The sequence below is a fragment of the Mobula birostris genome, chromosome 1 (assembly GCF_030028105.1).
Source record: "Mobula birostris isolate sMobBir1 chromosome 1, sMobBir1.hap1, whole genome shotgun sequence".
Classification (NCBI taxonomy): Eukaryota; Metazoa; Chordata; class Chondrichthyes; order Myliobatiformes; family Myliobatidae; genus Mobula; species Mobula birostris.
The window spans coordinates 148,890,461-148,908,842 of record NC_092370.1 but is presented as its reverse complement, the minus strand read 5'-3'; the positions used below and the strand labels follow the sequence as shown (position 1 = coordinate 148,908,842).

At 44.0% G+C, this 18,382-nt stretch overlaps 1 protein-coding gene across 13 annotated transcripts in view; it reads right to left on the bottom strand.

The window, feature by feature from the left end:
* heatr4 (HEAT repeat containing 4) overlaps positions 1-18,382 on the bottom strand; it is a 215,762-nt gene that overhangs the window by 92,089 nt on the left and 105,291 nt on the right. For all 13 annotated transcript variants that reach the window (XR_011886603.1, XM_072263529.1, XM_072263497.1 and 10 more), the window contains 3 exons: positions 14,037-14,217; positions 10,516-10,585; positions 6,602-6,791 (listed from right to left, as the gene is read on the bottom strand). Coding sequence is in view for 12 of the 13 variants with exons in the window: in XM_072263529.1 (XP_072119630.1) it covers positions 6,602-6,791; positions 10,516-10,585; positions 14,037-14,217 (441 nt within the window). In the remaining variant the exon portion in view is untranslated. The remainder of the gene's footprint in view (positions 1-6,601; positions 6,792-10,515; positions 10,586-14,036; positions 14,218-18,382) is intronic.

Genomic DNA, 18,382 nt, shown 5'->3' with positions numbered 1-18,382 from the left:
ACCAAATTACAGGAAGGATATAAATAAGGTTGAAAGAGTGCAGAGAAGGTTTACAAGGATGTTGCCGGGACTTGAGAAACTCAGTTACAGAGAAAGGTTGAATAGGTTAGGACTTTATTCCCTGGAGCGTAGAAGAATGAAGGGAGATTTGATAGAGGTATATAAAATTATGATGGGTATTGATAGAGTGAATGCAAGCAGGCTTTTTCCACTGAGGCAAGGGCAGAAAAAAACCAGAGGACATGGGTTAAGGGTGAGGGGGGAAAAGTTTAAAGGGAACATTAGGGGGGGCTTCTTCACACAGAGAGTGGTGGGAGTATGGAATAAGCTGCCAGACGAGGTGGTAAATGCAGGTTCTTTTTTAACATTTAACAATAAATTGGACAGATACATAGATGGGAGGTGTATGGAGGAATATGGTCCGTGTGCAGGTCAGTGGAACTAGGCAGAAAATGGTTCCACACAGCCAAGAAGGGCCAAAAGGCCTGTTTCTGTGCTGTAGTTTCTATAGGTCTAACTACTCTATCCACCTGTGAGGCAACTTTCAGGGATCTCTGGACATGTACCCCGAGATCCCTCTGCTCCTCCACACTACCAAGTATCCTGCCATTTACTTTGTACTCTGCCTTGGAGTTTGTCCTTCCAAAGTGTACCACCTCACACTTCTCCGGGTTGAATTCCATCTGCCACTTCTCAGCCCACTTCTACATCCTATCAATGTCTCTCTGCAATCTTTGACAATCCTCTACACTACCTACAACACCACCAACCTTTGTGTCGTCTGCAAACTTGCCAACCCACCCTTCTACCCCCTCATCCAGGTCGTTAATAAAAATCACGAAAAGTAGAGGTCCCAGAACAGATCCTTGTGGGACACCACCAGTCACAATCCTCCAATCTGAATGTACTCCCTCCACCACCACCCTCTGCCTTCTGCAGGCAAGCTAATTCTGAATCCACCTGGCCAAACTTCCCTGGATCCCAAGCCTTCTAACTTTCTGAATAAGCCTACCGTGTGGAACCTTGTCAAATGCCTTACTAAAATCCATATAGATCAAATCCACTGCACTACCCTCATCTATATGCCTGGTCACCTCCTCAAAGAACTCTGTCAGGCTTGTTAGACATGATCTGCCCTTCACAAAGCCATGCTGACTGTCCCTGATCAGACCATGATTCTCTAAATGCCTATAGATCCTATCTCTAAGAATCTTTTCCAACAGCTTTCCCACCACAGGCGCAAGGCTCACTGGTCTATAATTACCCGGACTATCCCTACTACCTTTTTTGAACAAGAGAACAACATTCGCCTCCCTCCAATCCTCCGGTACCATTCCCGTGGACAACGAGGACATAAAGATCCTAGCTAGAGGCTCAGCAATCTCTTCTCTCGCCTCGTGGAGCAGCCTGGGGAATATTCCTTCAGGCCCCAGGGACTTATCTGTCGTAACGTATTTTAACAACTCCAACACCTCCTCTCCCTTAATATCAACATGCTCCAGAACATCAACCTCACTCACATTGTCCTCACCATCATCAAGTTCCCTATCATTGGTGAATACCGAAGAGAAGTATTCATTGAGGACCTCGCTCACTTGCACAGCCTCCGGGCACATCTTCCCACCTTTATCTCTAATCGGTCCTACCTTCACTCCTGTCATCCTTTTTTTCTTCACATAATTGAAGAATGCCTTGGGGTTTTCCTTTACCCTACTCGCCAAGGCCTTCTCATGCCTCCTTCTTGCTCTTCTCAGCCTCTTCTTAAGCTCCTTTCTTGCTTCCCTATATTCCTCAATAGACCCATCTGATCCTTGCCTCCTAAACCTCATGTATGCTGCCTTCTTCCACCTGACTAGATTTTCCACCTCACTTGTCACCCATGGTTCCTTCACCCTACCATTCTTTATCTTCCTCACCGGGACAAATTTATCCCTTACATCTCGCAAGAGATCTCTAAACATCAACCACATGTCCATAGTACATTTCCCTGCAATAACATCATCCCAATTCACACCCGCAAGTTCTAGCCTTATAGCCTCATAACTTGTCTTTCCCCAATTAAAAATTTTCCTGTCCTCTTTGATTCTATCCTTTTCCATGATAATTATAAAGGCCACTGTCCCCCAGATGCTCACTCACTGAGAGATCTGTGACCTGATCCAGTTCATTAGCTAGTACTAGATCTAGTATGGCATTCCCCCTGGTCAGTCTGTCCACATACTGTGACAGGAATCCCTCCTGGACACACTTAACAAACTCTGCCCCATCTAAACCCTTGGAACTAATCAGGTGCCAATCAATATTAGGGAAGTTAAAGTCATCTATGATAACAACCCTGTTATTTTTGCACCTTTCCAAAATCTGCCTCCCAATCTGCTCCTCTGTATCTCTGCTGCTACCAGGGGGCATATAGAATACCCCCAGTAGAGTAACTGCTCCCTTCCTGTTCCTGACTTCCACCCATATTGACTCAAAAGACGATCCTGCTACATTACCCACCCTTTCTGTAGCTGTAATAGTATCCCTGACCAGTAATGCTACCCCTCCTCCCCTTTTTCCGCCCTCTCTATCCCTTTTAAAGCACAGGAATATTGAGAATCCATTCCTGCCCTGGTGCCAGCCAACTCTCTGTAATAGCCAATACATCATAATTCCATGTATGTATCCAAGCTCTCAGTTCATCACCTTTGTTCCTGATGCTTCTTGCATTGAGGTACACACATTTCAGCCCTTCTACCTTACTGTCTTTACACCGTTTATTCTGCTTCTCTTTCCTCAAAGCCTCTCTGTATGTTAGATCTGGCTTTACTCCATGCACTTCTTTCGATGTTCTATTGCTCTGGGTCCCATCCCCCTCGCAAATTAGTTTAAACCCTCCCGAACCATGCTAGCAAACCTACCTGCAAGGATATTGCTCCCCCTCGAGTTCAGGTGCAACCCATCCAATCTGTCCAGGTCCCACCTTCCCCAGAAGAGATCCCAACGATCTAAAAATCTAAAACCCTGCTCCCTGCACCAACTCCTCAGCCACGCATTCAACTGCCATCTCCTCCAATTCTTACCATCTCTGTCACATAGCACTGGCAGCAATTCTGAGAACGTCACCCTTGAGGTCCTGTTCTTCAGCCTTCTGCCTAATTCCTGAAACTCACACTTCAGGACCTCATCCCTCTTCCTGCTTACGTCGTTAGTCCCAACATGTATCACGACTTCTGATTGCTTTCCCTCTCGTACCAGAATGTCGTGCACCCGGTCAGAGACATCCCGGACCCTGGCACCCGGGAGGCAACAAACCATGCGGGTGTCCTTCTCACGTCCACAAAATCTCCTGTCTGCTCCCCTGACTATAGAGTCTCCAATGACGACAGCTCTCCTCTTCTCCGTCCCACCCTTCTGCACCACAGGGTCAGACTCAGTGCCGGAGGCCCTGCCACCGTGGCTCACACCTGGTCGGTCGTCCCCGCCAACAGTATCCAGGATGGTAAACTTATTATTCAGGGGAATGGCTACAGGGGTGCTCTGCGCTACCTGTCTGCTTACCTTCGCTTTCCCCCCTCTGACTGTCACCCAACGACCTGCTTCCGACAGCCTCGGTGTGACTACCTCCCTGTAGCTCTCATCTATGACTGCCTCATTCTCCCTTATGAGTCGAAGGTCATCCAGCTGCTGCTCCAGATTCCTTACACGGTCTTCCAGATCGCCCAGCCGGATGCACTTCTGGCAGATGTGACTCTGCGGGAGAGGGGAGTTCCCCCAAGACTGCCACATCTCACATGAGAGGCACATCACCATCTCAGGAGGCATTGTAAAGACTAACTGTGAGCTAGCTTGTCCTCTGCCTCTTCTCGTCGAAGCCTCTCGAGTCAAAGCCTCAAAGCTCCACTCCTTCACTGGCCCACTCACTCACTGGCCGCTTCGCTTGAGTTATCGGGTGTCAAGTATCAGGGCAGAAATGAGCAAATTTGCCATTATTAGAGAGATGAATCTTGGGAAACTGAAAAGTCTGAAGGTAGATAAGTCACCTACACCAGATGTGTACACCCCAGTGTTCCGAAAGAGGTGGTTGAAGAGATTGTGGAGGCATTAGTAATATCTTTCAAAAATCAATAGATTCTAAAATGGTTCTGAAAGACTGGAAAATTGCAAATGTCACTCCACTCTTCAAGAGGGGAGAGAGGAAGGGAGATTATAGGCCAGTTAGTCTGACCTCAGTGGTTGGGAAGATTTTGGAGTTGATTGTTAAAGGATGTGATTTTGAGGTTCTTGGAGGCACGTGAGAAAATAGTCTATAGTCAGCATGATTTTGCCCGACAAATCTGTTGGAATTCTCTCAAAAAAGAACAAGCAGGATAGACAAAGGAGAATTAGTTGATGATGTTATTGCATTTTCAGAAAGCCTTTGTCAAGGCTTTCATGAGGCTGCTTAACAAGTTAAGAGTCCATAATATTACAGGAAAAATAATGATTTGAATGATGGAATTAATGGCTTTATGGCCAAGTTTGTGGATGATACGAAGATAGGTGGAGGGATAGGTAGTTTTGTGGAAGTAGGCTACAAGAAGGACTTGGGCAGATTAGGAAATGGGTAAAGATGTGGTATGTGGAATACAGTGTTGGGAAGCGTATGGTCATACACTTTGGTAGAAATAAAAGCATACGCAATGTTCTAAATGGGGAGAAAAAAAATCTGAGGTGCCAAGGGTCTTGGGAGTCTCCGTGTAGGATTCCCTGAAGGTTATTTTGCAGTTTGAGTCAGTGGTAAGGAAGACAAATGCGATGTTAGCATTAACTTCAAGAGGACTAAAATATAAAAGTAAGAATGTAATGTTGAGGCTTTATAAAGCACTGGTGAGGCCTCATCGAGTATTGTGAGCAGTTCTGGGTCCCTTATCTAAGTGAGGATATGCTGACATTGGAGAGGGTTCAAAGGAGGTTCACGAAAATGATTCCAGGATTGAAAGGCTTGTCATTTGAAGAGTGTTTGATGGCACAGGACCTGCGTTCACTGGAATTCGGAAGAATGAGTGGTGACCTCATTGAAATCTGTTGAATGATGGAGTGGATGTGGAGAGGATGTTTCCTGTGGTGAGAGAGTCTAAGACAAGAGGACACAGCCTCAATAGAGGGGCATCCTTTAAGAAGGGGGATGAATGGTGAATCTGGAATTCATTGCCACAGTTGGGTCTGGAGGCCAAGTCATTGGGTATATTTAAGGCAGAGGTTGATAGATTCTTGATTAGCCAGGACATCAAGGAATACGGGGAGAAAGTAGGTGATTAGGATCAGCGGCAATAAAATGGTGGACCAGACTCAATGGGTGAAATGGCCCAATTCTGTTACTATATCTTATGGCCTTACAGTATGGATTCAGCTATCCTTTACTCTAGCCTTATCACTAATCCCAGTCTTTTTCTCTCCACATTCCCATTAATTCTCCCCCAGATTCCTGGGTTCCTGGGTGTCAAGATCACTAAGGATCTAACCTGGTCCCAACATATCGATGCAATTATAAAGAAGGCAAGACAACAGCAATACTTCATTAGAAGTTTGAAGAGATTTGGCATGTCAACAAATACACACAAAGACTTCTATAGATGTACCTTGGAGAGCATTCTGACAGGCTGCATCACTGTCTGGTATGGGGGGGGTGGGGAGGGTGAACTACTGCACAGGACTGAAAGAAGCTGCAGAGGGTTGTAAATCTAGTCAGCTCCATCTTGGGTACTAGCCTACAAAGTACCCAGGACATCTTGAGGAAGTGGTGTCTCATAAAGGCAGCATCCATTATTAAGGACCTCCAGCACCCAGGGCATGCCCTTTTCTCACTGTTACCATCAGGAAGGAAGTAAAGAAGCCTGAAGGCACACACTCAGCTATTCAGAAACAGCTTCTTCCTCTCTGCCATCCAATTCCTAAATAGACATTGAACCCTTGTACACCACCTCACTTTTTTTAAAATATATTTATACTGTAATTGAGTTACTTATTTATTATTATTTTTATTTTATTTTATTACTTCTAGATTATGTATTGCGTTAAACTGCTGCTGCTAGGTTAACAAATTTCACGTCACATGCCAGTGATAATAAACCTGATTCTGATTCTATCGGTCACTTGCACTAGGGGCAACCTACCAGTTAGTACATCTTTGGAGTGGGGAGGAAACCCGTATGGTTACAGGAAGAATGTGCAGTCTCCACTCAGCTCCGATGAATGTTACTGTAGTCTGACAATGTTACAAGTGCCACCACAAAGCACCGTTGATTCAAAAAGTACAGGTTATAATTACGTAGAAGGGAACAAAAAGATTACTTACAGGGGAAGATGAGAAGTAGGAACACTTTGTGTGGAACGTAATCTTTGACATGAACCACCTGGATCAAGTGGTCTGGTACAATACAAGTGTTCTAACACAACAGACACAGAGAGCGCCCTACAAACATGGTCACAAATATTAAGAACTTGGATCTCTACCTTCAGATGCATAAACTTGAACAGGAAACAGTGCAGACAAGAAACAGGAACACTGTCAGTACATTAGGTTGGGGCTGTGGCAGTTGCTTTCCCAAGGATCTCTGGATTACACTGAACACACACTTACTTCCACACCAGTGGGTCGTTCTCCACCAGGAGCCGCTGTCTTAAAACACTTTGTACTTTGGCATCCTGCAAGTTCAGGGTCGCAATAGTGTTACAGGCTTCCATTCGTATGCCAGGTTCATTTTCGTAATGAATTGCCCAAAGCAACAAATCTTTCAGCTCCTCGGTTACATGGCCAATGGCACCTAAAGCTTCTCCATCAAGGTGCAAGTAACAAGAATAAGAGTGAACAAAATCAGAGCCTGGTACTCAGTATAGAATTAAAACATATCAAGAAAATGTGCAGACAAACTTCCACAATCCATTGGTCCATAGAGGGAGTGCCTGGAACTACACCTCAGTCCTGACAACAGGACAGGAGAACCATATAGGACAGCAGAAGGTTACAAGCAAATGTTACTGTCACATCACTTTGCATTAAGGCTGGGTGATGTGTTTGAAAGCCTAACCAGAAACATTATTTGATATCTCTTACACAAAGTTCCACTGTGTATCAAGTCCCTGGTAAGTCTTAACCAGTGGGAAGAAATCTGTTTGATGTTATCTAAAACTTTGAAGATACAATGGACTGCAGTTGTTGGAATCTGGAGCAACACCCAAAGAGCAAGAACTTAGTGGATCAGACAGCATCAATGGAGTGAAGTGGATGTTTCAAGTCAAAATGTTTCTTTTGGACTGTGTTCAGTCTTTAACTAACCTAATACTCAAGTCTCTCAGAGTTATGAGCAATACAGCATGGATATGATCATGTTTTCCACCAGCTTGTCATAATTTCCTGCATTGGCCCATATCAGTTTAAACACACCACCCCACCCCACCCCCAGCATATAATTCTTAAGTGATTTGGTCGTACCTGCTTTCATTTCTTATAATCACTGCCCTCTGTGTGGAAAAAGTTGCCCCCCGGGACTTTCTTAAATCTTTACCCTCTTTGACCCTAAGTCAATACTCCTCAGTTATGGATGCCTCTTCCCTAGAGTAAAGACTTTTGCCAGCCACCCTATCAATGCCTCTCATAATTTTAAACACTTTTATAAGGTCGTCCCTCATTTTCCTATGCTCCAAGGAATAAAGACATGACTTAATCAATCTCTCCCTATATCTCAGGCCCTCCAGACTTGGCAACTTATGTCTTTCTGAACTCTTTCCAGTTTAACTCTTTCTTTCGTATAACAGGGTGACCAAAACTGTATACATACCATTGCAACATTGATGTACCAACTCCTATTCTCAACGTCTTGACTAATGAGGGCCAGACTGCTAAACAGCTTTTTCGCCTCCCTGTCTAATGTGATTCCATTCCCACTTGTACTAGTTCCATCTATACTATTACACTCCCTCGTGCACGACTATTCACAGTACAAGTCGTCCATTGGTTTGACTTTCCAAAATGCAGCACCTCATACTTGTCTGTATTGAAATCCATTTTCCACTCTTTGGCCCACTTCCCTAACTGATCAAGATCACAATGACTTTCACTATGAACTTGCCAGGAAAGTGGCAGCACGCCTCTCTGGGTCCAAACGAAGATAAATTGTTTGTCCTTTGTCGTTTTTTTACAATTGCAAGACACTGCTAGTTAGTCATAGTCATACTTTATTGATCCCAAGGGAAATTGATCTTCGTTACAGTTGCCCCAACCAAGAATAGAGTATAAATATAGCAATAAATATAGTTATCAAGATAATAGAGTACCCCACTAGCAAGTTGCTGGATAGTAGTGGAGCTGGACTTGTTACGTACTGCTTCAGCCACCCAGGGAAGATGTCAGAGGAAGTTTGTGGTCCAACAAACGGTGGAAATGACTGGCTTGGACAATTTTATTGTGATTGCATGATCTTGCTGGATTTTGGTAATGCAGAATACTGCAAGTCCAATTCACTGGTTCATTGGCGAGACTGACAATGGGGAGCTACATGGCTTCAGTTGTTCTGCAGACTAGGCTCATGTGCCTCAGGGTCACCCAGTGCAGTTGCCAGGGAAGAAGATGTCAGAGCTGGCTGCATGCCACTGGATTCAGTGCTGGGTTGGGGGTCCATAAGACATAGTAGCAGGATTAGGCCATTCAGCCCATTAAGTCTGTTCCACCATTCCATCATGGCTGATCCCAGATCCCATTCAAACCTATACATCTGCCATCTCACCATACCCCTTGATGCCCCGACCAATCAGGAATCTGTCAACTTCCGCTTTAAATATACCCACGGACTTGGCCTCCACTGCAGTCTGTGGCAGAGCATTCCACAGATTCAGCACTCTCTGGCTACAAATATTCCTCCTTGCCTCTGTTCTAAAAGGTCACCCCTCAATTTTGAGGCTCTGCCCTCTGGTTCTGGACGATCCCACCACAGGAAACATCCTCTTCACATCCACCCTATCTAGTCCTTTCAACATTCAGTAGGTTTCAATGAGGTCCCTCTGCATTCTTCTAAATTCCAGTGAGTACAAGCCTAAAGTTGCCAAATGCTGCTCATATGTTAACTCCTTCATTCCTGGAATCATCCTTGTGAATCTCCTCTGAACTCTGTTCAATGACAACACATCCTTTCTGAGATACGGGGCCCAAAACTGTTGACAATACTCCAAGTGTGGCCTGACTAGTGTCTTACAAAGGCTCAGCATTTTCTCCTTGATTTTATATTCTATTCCTGTTGTGCCAACATTGCATTTACCTTCTTTACCACAGACTCAACCTGTAAATTAACCTCCTGGGAATCTTGCATGAGGACTCCTAAGTCCCTCTGCAAATCTGATGTTTGAACTTTCTCCCCATTTAGATAATAGTCTTTATTATTATTATTATTAGATAATAGATAATATTGTTCCTTTTATCAAAATGCATTATCATACATTTCCCAACACTGTATTCCATCTGCCACTTTTTTGACCAGTCTTCCAATCTGACCAAGTCCTTTTGCAATTGCATTGCTTCTCCTTTTAGTGTTGCCCTCTAGTGCTCACTTGGTGGAAGACAAGCTGGATCGCATTTGTCTGTGGCATGCACCATTGATCTGCAGGTCACAACATTCAAGGAATGTGTGTTGTGTGTGACAGTACTCGATATCTTAGAAGTGCCTTGTGCTGTATTTTTCAGCTTGGCCTCAGCGTGGTGCCATCTCGTTTGGCTGTATTCATGGATCACTGACTGACAATTAAACTTGAACTTGAACAGTGCCTCTTAATTCAAGATAAATTGTCAGTCAACTATTCATGAATACAGCCAAACGAGATGGCACCACTCTGGACCAAGGCACATAGAGCTCATTTAAGATATTGAGCACATATAAGATATCAGTAAAATATACTCACAAAAAATATAGTCCAAGACCATGAGTCCAATAAATTTTGCAGAAATCTGCAGTCAGCCACAATACAGCTTGCCTTTCATCGAGTGAACACTATCATTACATCATCTCAAACAGGTTATCCTCTCTACGAACAAACTCAGTTTCCCATTAGACATTTTCCCATGCCCCTCCAAGGAGATCCTTACTCTTCCTTCCACGCCTGCCCCAGCCGTCCCGGTCACCAGCTTGCTCCCAATGGCAGAATATTTCAAAGGAAGGGCCTTCTCTGGATTCATACAACCATTGGATAAGCCTGACCAGATCCATTGTTGACCCTGGCTTAAGTGCTTATGTAAAGAACTCTCAGCATTTATGGGTGTGTGGAATGAGCTGCCAGTGGTCTAGGCAGATACAATTACAATGTTTAAAAGACACTTGGATTGGTATGTGGATGGGAAAGGTTTGGAGTTAACCACGATCAAATAGGACTAGATCATGGAGCATGGAGGCACCTAGTTTGGCATAGACACATTGAGCCGAAGGGTCTGTTTCCATGCTGTTTGACTCTAGGAAATACTGCATTTGTACACCCCAGGGTTGTTTGACAAAGGAATGTCATCACACCTACCCTTGATTGCATAAGCCTTCACTTTCCAGATGTGGTCGGACTGCATCAGGCACAGCAGATGATGAAGGACCTGCAGGTGACACAAGGATTACACTCAGACTTTAAGTGCCCCTCAACAAGACCACAACTCTTGATAGTAAAAGGTTCTCAAGGACCTTGCCCTACTCAACATCACTGGATTGACTGACATCAGCCTAGAAAAGATGCTCTTCAACTACACAGCTGGAGTAAATGGAGATGAATCAGTGGAAGGTTGTGTTCCTTACTGAGCCTTTGATTCTCTACAAAGTGGAACATGGAGGTGAGCGCAGCATCTCCACGACTGAGCATTGGCCTCAGGTGGCAGAAGAGAGGACGTGTGGGCCATAGGGTTTGTTTCCATCTTTGACCCTATGAAGTTGTTGGGTGAGGCAGTGTGGCCAGGCAGTTCTTGATGTATGGGTTCCTGTCATAGACAGTGGGACAATTTCAATCGGCATCATTCTAGCAGTCCATGATGACCAGTTGACTCAGGAAGTTTTGTGGATTGGGTGACCCACTGTTCCTGTCTCTTCCACCTCACCTTCCAAGTAACCTTTCAATGCTCTGCAGTCCTCCTTAGCCTCTGGAACCCTTAGGTGTCCTACCATGATTGTCCTCACCCTAAACCGAGGATCTCCGGATTTATCCTGTGCATCACAGCTGTCAATCAGAATGGGTCTTGCTGGGCAGCAGCATGGTTGTCAAGATCTGAGTGTGTGTGGTACTGGAAACTCCTAAACCCAGTGAAGAGTTTGATGGGGGCTGGATCAGTGGGAAACATTCATTTGGCATTGATCCCCACTCATTCAGTTCAGGGCTAATGCAGGGACTTTGTCAATGAGAAACAGAGTGTTCCCATGACTCATACTAACTATGGGATGCAGAGCAGAACCCACAACTGGAAGGAAAGCAGCAGTTAACACAAGGACCTCCACACTTAGAAATGTTGCTTTATCAAAATACTACAATTTAGTGGCCAACAGACGGTGAGTGAGTTCTTTCTCAGTGACTCGGGTAGTTTTCAGATGTAGGGGCAGAAATCACATGGGCAAGAAATTTGGGACAGTAAATTAGATGGGCAGTTTGGAATGGACAGTCAGGAGTGGGAAGTTTTGAGGTCAGGAAATGGCAATAGTGTATTAGGAATGAGATACATCAGGATAATTTGTGATGAGAAATAAGAAAACATGAAAGACAAGATTTTAGAAAATTGGAGCAGGAAATTAAGGATGACCAATGATACGAGCAATAACTACAGATTGGAATTGGCAAGACTGTAGCAGGGCCTCCAACAGGTAATCGCATCACTGCCACCAGCCTACATGCCATCAAGGACATGTATACAGAAAGGTGCCAAAAAACATGAAGGAATCTACCCACCCCACTGTTTGTACTGTTTGTACCACTCTTATCAGGGAGGAGGCTACGTAGCATCCTGCCAGGACCACCAGACTCACAAACTGATATGTTCCCCACCCGCTAACCCGCCCCTCCACCTTACATACAAATATCCCTGTGCCTAGCATCACTTTATACACATGCAATCAATCTTCGTATATAAGCTATTTTATGTGTTTATCTTTACTGTGTTCTTTATGATTATTATATTCTTTATCATTTGTGGGATTCTTTGTGCTGCATTGGATCTGGAGTAACAATTATTTCCTTCTTTACACTTGTATACAGGAAATGACATTAAATAATCTTATATCTTTGAGTTTTATATTTGTTCAAGGTATGGGCTGGTTCAGTCTGAACCTGTCCACTCCTAATTGCCCTTGAGAAGGTAGTGGTGGGATGCCTTCTTGAAATGGTCAGTCATTAAACTGATGGTATACCCACAATGTGTTATGGAGGGAGTTCCAGGATTTTGACCTGGAATGGTGATATATTTCAAAGTCAGGATGGTGATTGGGTTGGAGGGCAACTTTCAGGGGGTGGTGTCCCATGTCCTTATTGCTCCTGTTCTTCTGTCTTACAGAGGTTATGAGTTTGGAAGGTGTTGTCCAAGGAGTCTTGGTGAGTTGCTGCAGTGTTTCCTGTAGATGATAAAGCTACTGTGCATTAGTGGTCAAATGAGTGAACGATTGTGAATGGCAGGTCTATCAAGCAATCTTCTATGTCCAGTATCATCTGAGCCCCTTGAATGTTGAAGTTGTACTCATCCAGGCAAGTGCAGAGTGCTTCATCACACTCCTGACTTGAGCCCTGATGATGGTGGATAGCCTTCGAGTTAAAAGATGAGTAACTTGCTGCAGGATTCTTAGCTTTATACCTGCTCCTATAGCATTGCGTATATGGCTGGCCAAGTTCAGAATCTGGACACTTAGCAATGGACAGGTATAGTCTAGTAAATTCAGCAGGTAGTTTGAACTTGGTGAAATTAGAAATAGAAAAACATGAGGAGAAACAAAAGATGTGTAATTAGGAATGGCTATTAAGGAAAAGTGGTTAGAAATGTGAACTTATGGATGGCAATGAGTGATAAATTAGTATGGTATGGGAAATTACAGAGGAGAAACTGGGGTCAGCCACTCATGGATGGGAAATCAGGTCAGGAAATTAAGGTGAGGAACTAAGGATAGACAAAAGGCATAGGAAAAATATATTTTAAAATTGGGACTGGTAAAAATCAGAAACTGAAAAATTGGGATGGGAAGCAAAGTAAAAATAGAAATGCTGGAAATCCAAGATAAAAATAGAAGATGCTGGAAAAACTCAACAGATCAGGCAGCTTTTAAAAGATACAGAAATGATGTTTTACTTCTGATGAAATAAGTTTCCATCTTTTTCTGTTTTAAAATTGGGTGACAAGGGAAAGGACATTAGAAGTGAGAAATTAGAGAAGGGCAAATAGGAAAGGAAATTAGGAAAGGTAAATTTGGATTGGGCAGTTTGGGATGAAATATTCTAATATCTCCGTATCATGGAATGGTTACATGACAGGTGGAGAATGAGCATCCCATTGCTTTTGTGCCACAACAGCCCTCTGTTGCACTAACCAACTCTTTCTATAACCTTGCGACATTTCCTCATTTATCTAATTCGCACTTGAGGAAGACAATGGAACAGCACTCCACCACATTTGAGAGGAGAAATTAGGAACAGTCACTTATTGGACTGGAAGTTAAGGATAGAAGATGGGGAATGGAGAAACAGAAATGGACATTTAGGGATTAGAAAATTGGGAATTTGATACACCCAGTTAGAGAAGGGCAATTATGGAAGAACAACAAAGAAATTGAAATTAGGAAATTTAGCAGGAGCAGAAATTTGGGATAAGTAATTTATGTCTGATCAGTGTTCTACCTCATGTAAATAATTAAGAACACTGCCTATGTATACGCTGTTGAATCAGCTCAAAATGATAAAATCTGCTCTGACCTGATTACAGGAAAGGGAGCAAAAATCACATGCTCCCTGCCAAATGTTTTAGAGAAATCTATTGGAGACAGAAGAGGCTGTAGGTGTTGAAATATGCAGCAAAAAGAATGATGTACCTTCTCATCTTTTAACTTAAGCAGACCAGCAGTCAGGCACGCCTCCCTCCGCACACAAATGAAATCATCCTTGAAGCAGTCTAGGAAGCTGGACATCAGTTTTCCTGTCATCACTCCAAGCAGACCAATGCATGACAGAGCCTCAATTCGTATTCTGCTGTCCCCTTTATCCAGTTTCTCCCTGCAATACAAAGACCTCACATTTTACGATATGTGCAGAGAGGCTTCTTTATTAACTCCTAATCCTCTATATCTAATCCCATGACTCTCCTCACACTGACTGTCCCCAAGGTTCATTCCTCACACACTATTCTTTCATCACCTTCCTTGGGCAGGCCCTCAGATCAAGGATTTCACTTTGACTCCAATCCTAAGGGGCTGATGAGATCAATGTGGGACCTGCAGATTCTCCACAGGTGGGACAGGAGGGGGTTGAAGAGGTGGGTGTATGGATAGTTAGAGAGCTGATCCGCTCCTTCCACTGTTTGCACAGAGCACCATGTGCTCCTGATGCATGAAACTTAGGTTAAGTCGATGAGAGTTCATGCAGAACATGGAGAAGGCAGGGTTTATGAACATTTGGAGAGGCATAATACGATTAGCAACAGTCAGCACAGCTTTGTCAAAGGCAGGTCATGCCTTACGAGCTTGATTGAATTTTTTGAGGACGTGACTAAACACATTGATGAAGGTAGAGCAGTAGATGTAGTGTATATGGATTTCAGCAAGGCATTTGATAAGGTACCCCATGCAAGGCTTATTGAGAAAGTAAGGAGGCATGGGATCCAAGGGGACATTGCTTTGTGGATCCAGAACTGTCTTGTACACAGAAAGCAAAGAGTGGTTGCAGACGGGTCATATTCTGCATGGAGTCGGTCACCTCAGGAACCTGTTCTGGGACCCCTTCTCTTCATGATTTTTATAAATGACCTAGATGAGGAAGTGGAGGGATGAGTTAGTAAATTTGCTGATGACACAAAGGTTGGAGGTGTTGTGGATAGTGTGGAGGGCTGTCAGAGGTTACAGCGAGGCATTGATAGGATATAAAACTGGGCTGAGAAGTGGCAGATGGAGTTCAATCCAAATAATTGTGAGGTGAACAACAGGAATTCTGCAGATGCTGGAAATTCAACGAGTTCCGTGTTTGCCATGATGTGGAACTCTTCTTCCGCCGTCTCTGTCTCCGAGCCTACTTCTTCGGCAAGGACTCTTCCACCTCCACTGATGACCCCCTTCTCCCGTCTTCAACCCTCCTCTTCTTCATGGACACCCCGCTCTGGTCTTCTGCCTGCTCTGGATCTCTTTATCGCTAACTGCCGACGGGACATCAACCGTCTTGACTTCACCACACCTTGCTCCCATTCCAATCTCACTCCTTCGGAATGCTCTGCTCTCCACTCCCTCCGCACTAATCCTAACCTTATTATTAAACCCGCTGATAAGGGGGGTGCTGTTGTAGTCTGGCATACTGACCTCTACCTTGCTGAGGCACAGCGACAACTCGCGGATACCTCCTCTTATTTACCCCTTGATCGTGACCCCACTAAGGAGCACCAGGCCATTGTCAGTCCTGACGAAGGGTCTCGGCCTGAAACGTCGACTGTACCTCTTCCTACAGATACTGTCTGGCCTGCTGCGTTCACCAGCAACTTTGATGTGTGTTAATTGTGAGGTGGTTCATTTTGGTAGGTCAAATATGGCAGAATAAAGTATTAATGGTAAGACTCTTGGCAGTGTGGAGGATCAGAGGGATCTTGGGGTCCAAGTCCATAGGACACTCAAGGCTGCTGCGCAGGTTGATTCTGTGGTTAAGAAGGCATACAGTGCATTGGCCTTCATCAACCATGGGATTGAGTTTATGAACCAAGAGGTAATGCTACAGCTATATAGGACCCTGGTCAGACCCGACTTACAGTACTGTGCTCAGTTGCCTCACTAGAGGAAGGATGTGGAAACCATAGAAAAGGTGCAGAGGAGATTTACAAGGACATTGCCTGGATTGGGGAGCGTGCCTTATAAGAACAGGTTGAGTGAACTCGGCCTTTTTTCTCTGGAGCGACAGAGGATGAGAGGTGACCTGATAGAGGCGTATGAGATATTGAGAGGCATTGATGGTGTGGATAGTCAGAGGCTTTTTCCCAGGGCTGAAATGGTTGCCACAAGAGGGCACAGCTTTAAGGTGCTGGGGTATAGGTATCAGGGGTAAGTTTTTTTTACGCAAAGAGTGGTGAGTGAGTGGAATGGGCTGCCAGTGACGGTGGTGGAGGCAGATACAATAGGGTCTTTTAAGAGACTCCCGGATAGGTACATGGAACTTAGAAACATAGAGGGCTATGGGTAACCCTAGGTAATTTCTAAAGTAAGTGCATGTTTGGCACAGCATTGTGGGCCAAAGGACCTGTATTGCACTGTAGATTTTCTATGTTTCTAAGTCAAATCAAATTTATTGTCATATCTACAAATACCGTGAAATACAGGTATAATGAGCAACTTGCTTGAAGCAGCATCACATGCACAGAAGTTCATACAACACAGAACATAGATTATACATAAATCACATGAGACAGTAGAAGGGGGGGATCATGACAAAAAGCACAATTGGAGACAAGAGGTGATCAATAGCGTTGCTTGCTGAGGTAGGGTTAGAGTTGTGCAGGTCAGTTCAAAAGCTAGATGGTTGTAGGGCAGTAGGTGTTCCTGAACCTTGTGGTATCGGACTTCAAGCTTCTGTACTTCAAAATCATCCTGTCTACTGTTTCTCCACCAGGAGTATTTATAGGCCAGAGGTTCCCAAGAGTCAGAAGGATGTTACATTCCTTTAAAGAGGTTTTGAGTACATCCTTGAATCTCTTTTATTTAGATTGGAAAATTGTAATTGTCAGTCCACTCTTCAAGAAGGGAGATAGACAGAAGAAAGGAAACTATAGGCCAGTTAGTCTGACCTCAGTGATTGGGAAAATGCTGGATTCTATTATTAAGGATGAAGTATCACAGTACTTGGAGACACATGATAAAATAGGCTGTAGTCAGCATGGTTTCCTCAACGGAAAATCTTGCTGACAAATCTGTTGAAAATCTTTGAAGAAATAACAAGCAGGATAGACAAAGGAGAATTGGTTGCTATTGTGTACCTGGATTTTCAGAAGGCCTTAAACAATGTGCTAGACATGAGGATCTTGACAAAATACAAGCCCATAGTATTAGAGGGAAGATTCTAGCATGGATAAAGCAGCAGCTGACTGGCATGAGACAGAGTTGGAATAAGGGGAGCATTTTCTGGTCTGCTGCTGGTGACTATTGGTGTTCCACAAGGGTCTGTGTTGGGACCGATTCTTTTTCTGTTATATGTCAATGATTTGGATGATGGATTTGATAGCTTTGTTGCAAAGTTTGCAGATGATATGAAGATAGGTCGAGGAGCATGTAGTTTTGAGGAATTGGAAGGACCCAGACAGATTAGGAGAATGGGCAAAGAAATGGCAGTTATGCATTGGGAAGTTATGGTCATGTACTTTGGTAGAAGAAATTGAAATGGACTATTTTCCAAATGGAGAATAAAATGCAAAGAACTGAGGTGCAGAGGGACTTGGGAGTCCTTGTGCAGGATTCCCTAAAGGTTAATTTGCAGTTTGAGTCTAGGTTGAGGAAGGCAAATGCAGTGTTAGCATTCATTTCAAGAGGACTAGAATATAAAAGCAAGGATATGATATTGAGACTTCATAAAGCACTGGTGAGACCTCACTTGGAGTATCTGAGCAGTTTTGGGTCCCTTATCTTAGAGAGGATGTGCTGAAACTGGAGAGGATTCAAAGGAGGTTCATGAAAATGATTCCATGATTGAATGGCCTGCCATATGAAGAGTATGGACCTGTAGTCATTGGAATTCAGAAGAATGTGTGGTGACCTCATTGAAATCTGTTGAATGGTGAACAGCCTTGACAGAGTGGGTGTGGAGAGGATGTTTCTATGGTGGGAGAATCTAAGTCCAGAGGATAAAGAATAGAGGGGTGTCCTTTTAGAATGGAGATGAGGAGGAGTTTCTTTATCCAGGAAGTGATGAATCTCTGGAATTCTTTGCACAGGCAGCTGTGGAGGCCAAGTCTGTATGTATATTTAAGGAAGGGGTTGATAGATTCACAATTGGTCAATGCATGAAGGGATAAGGGGAGAAATCAGGGGATTGGGGCTGAGAGACATGGTGATATGGCAGAGCAGATTTGATGAGTCAGATGGTCTTATGCTTTTGAGTAAGCTTTTCCTATGAATATCCATTTGAGGAGTCAGGTTTTGCGCACGTGAATGTTCAGATACAATGCCTAGACTTGGAGATGTTACATAAAGCTGAA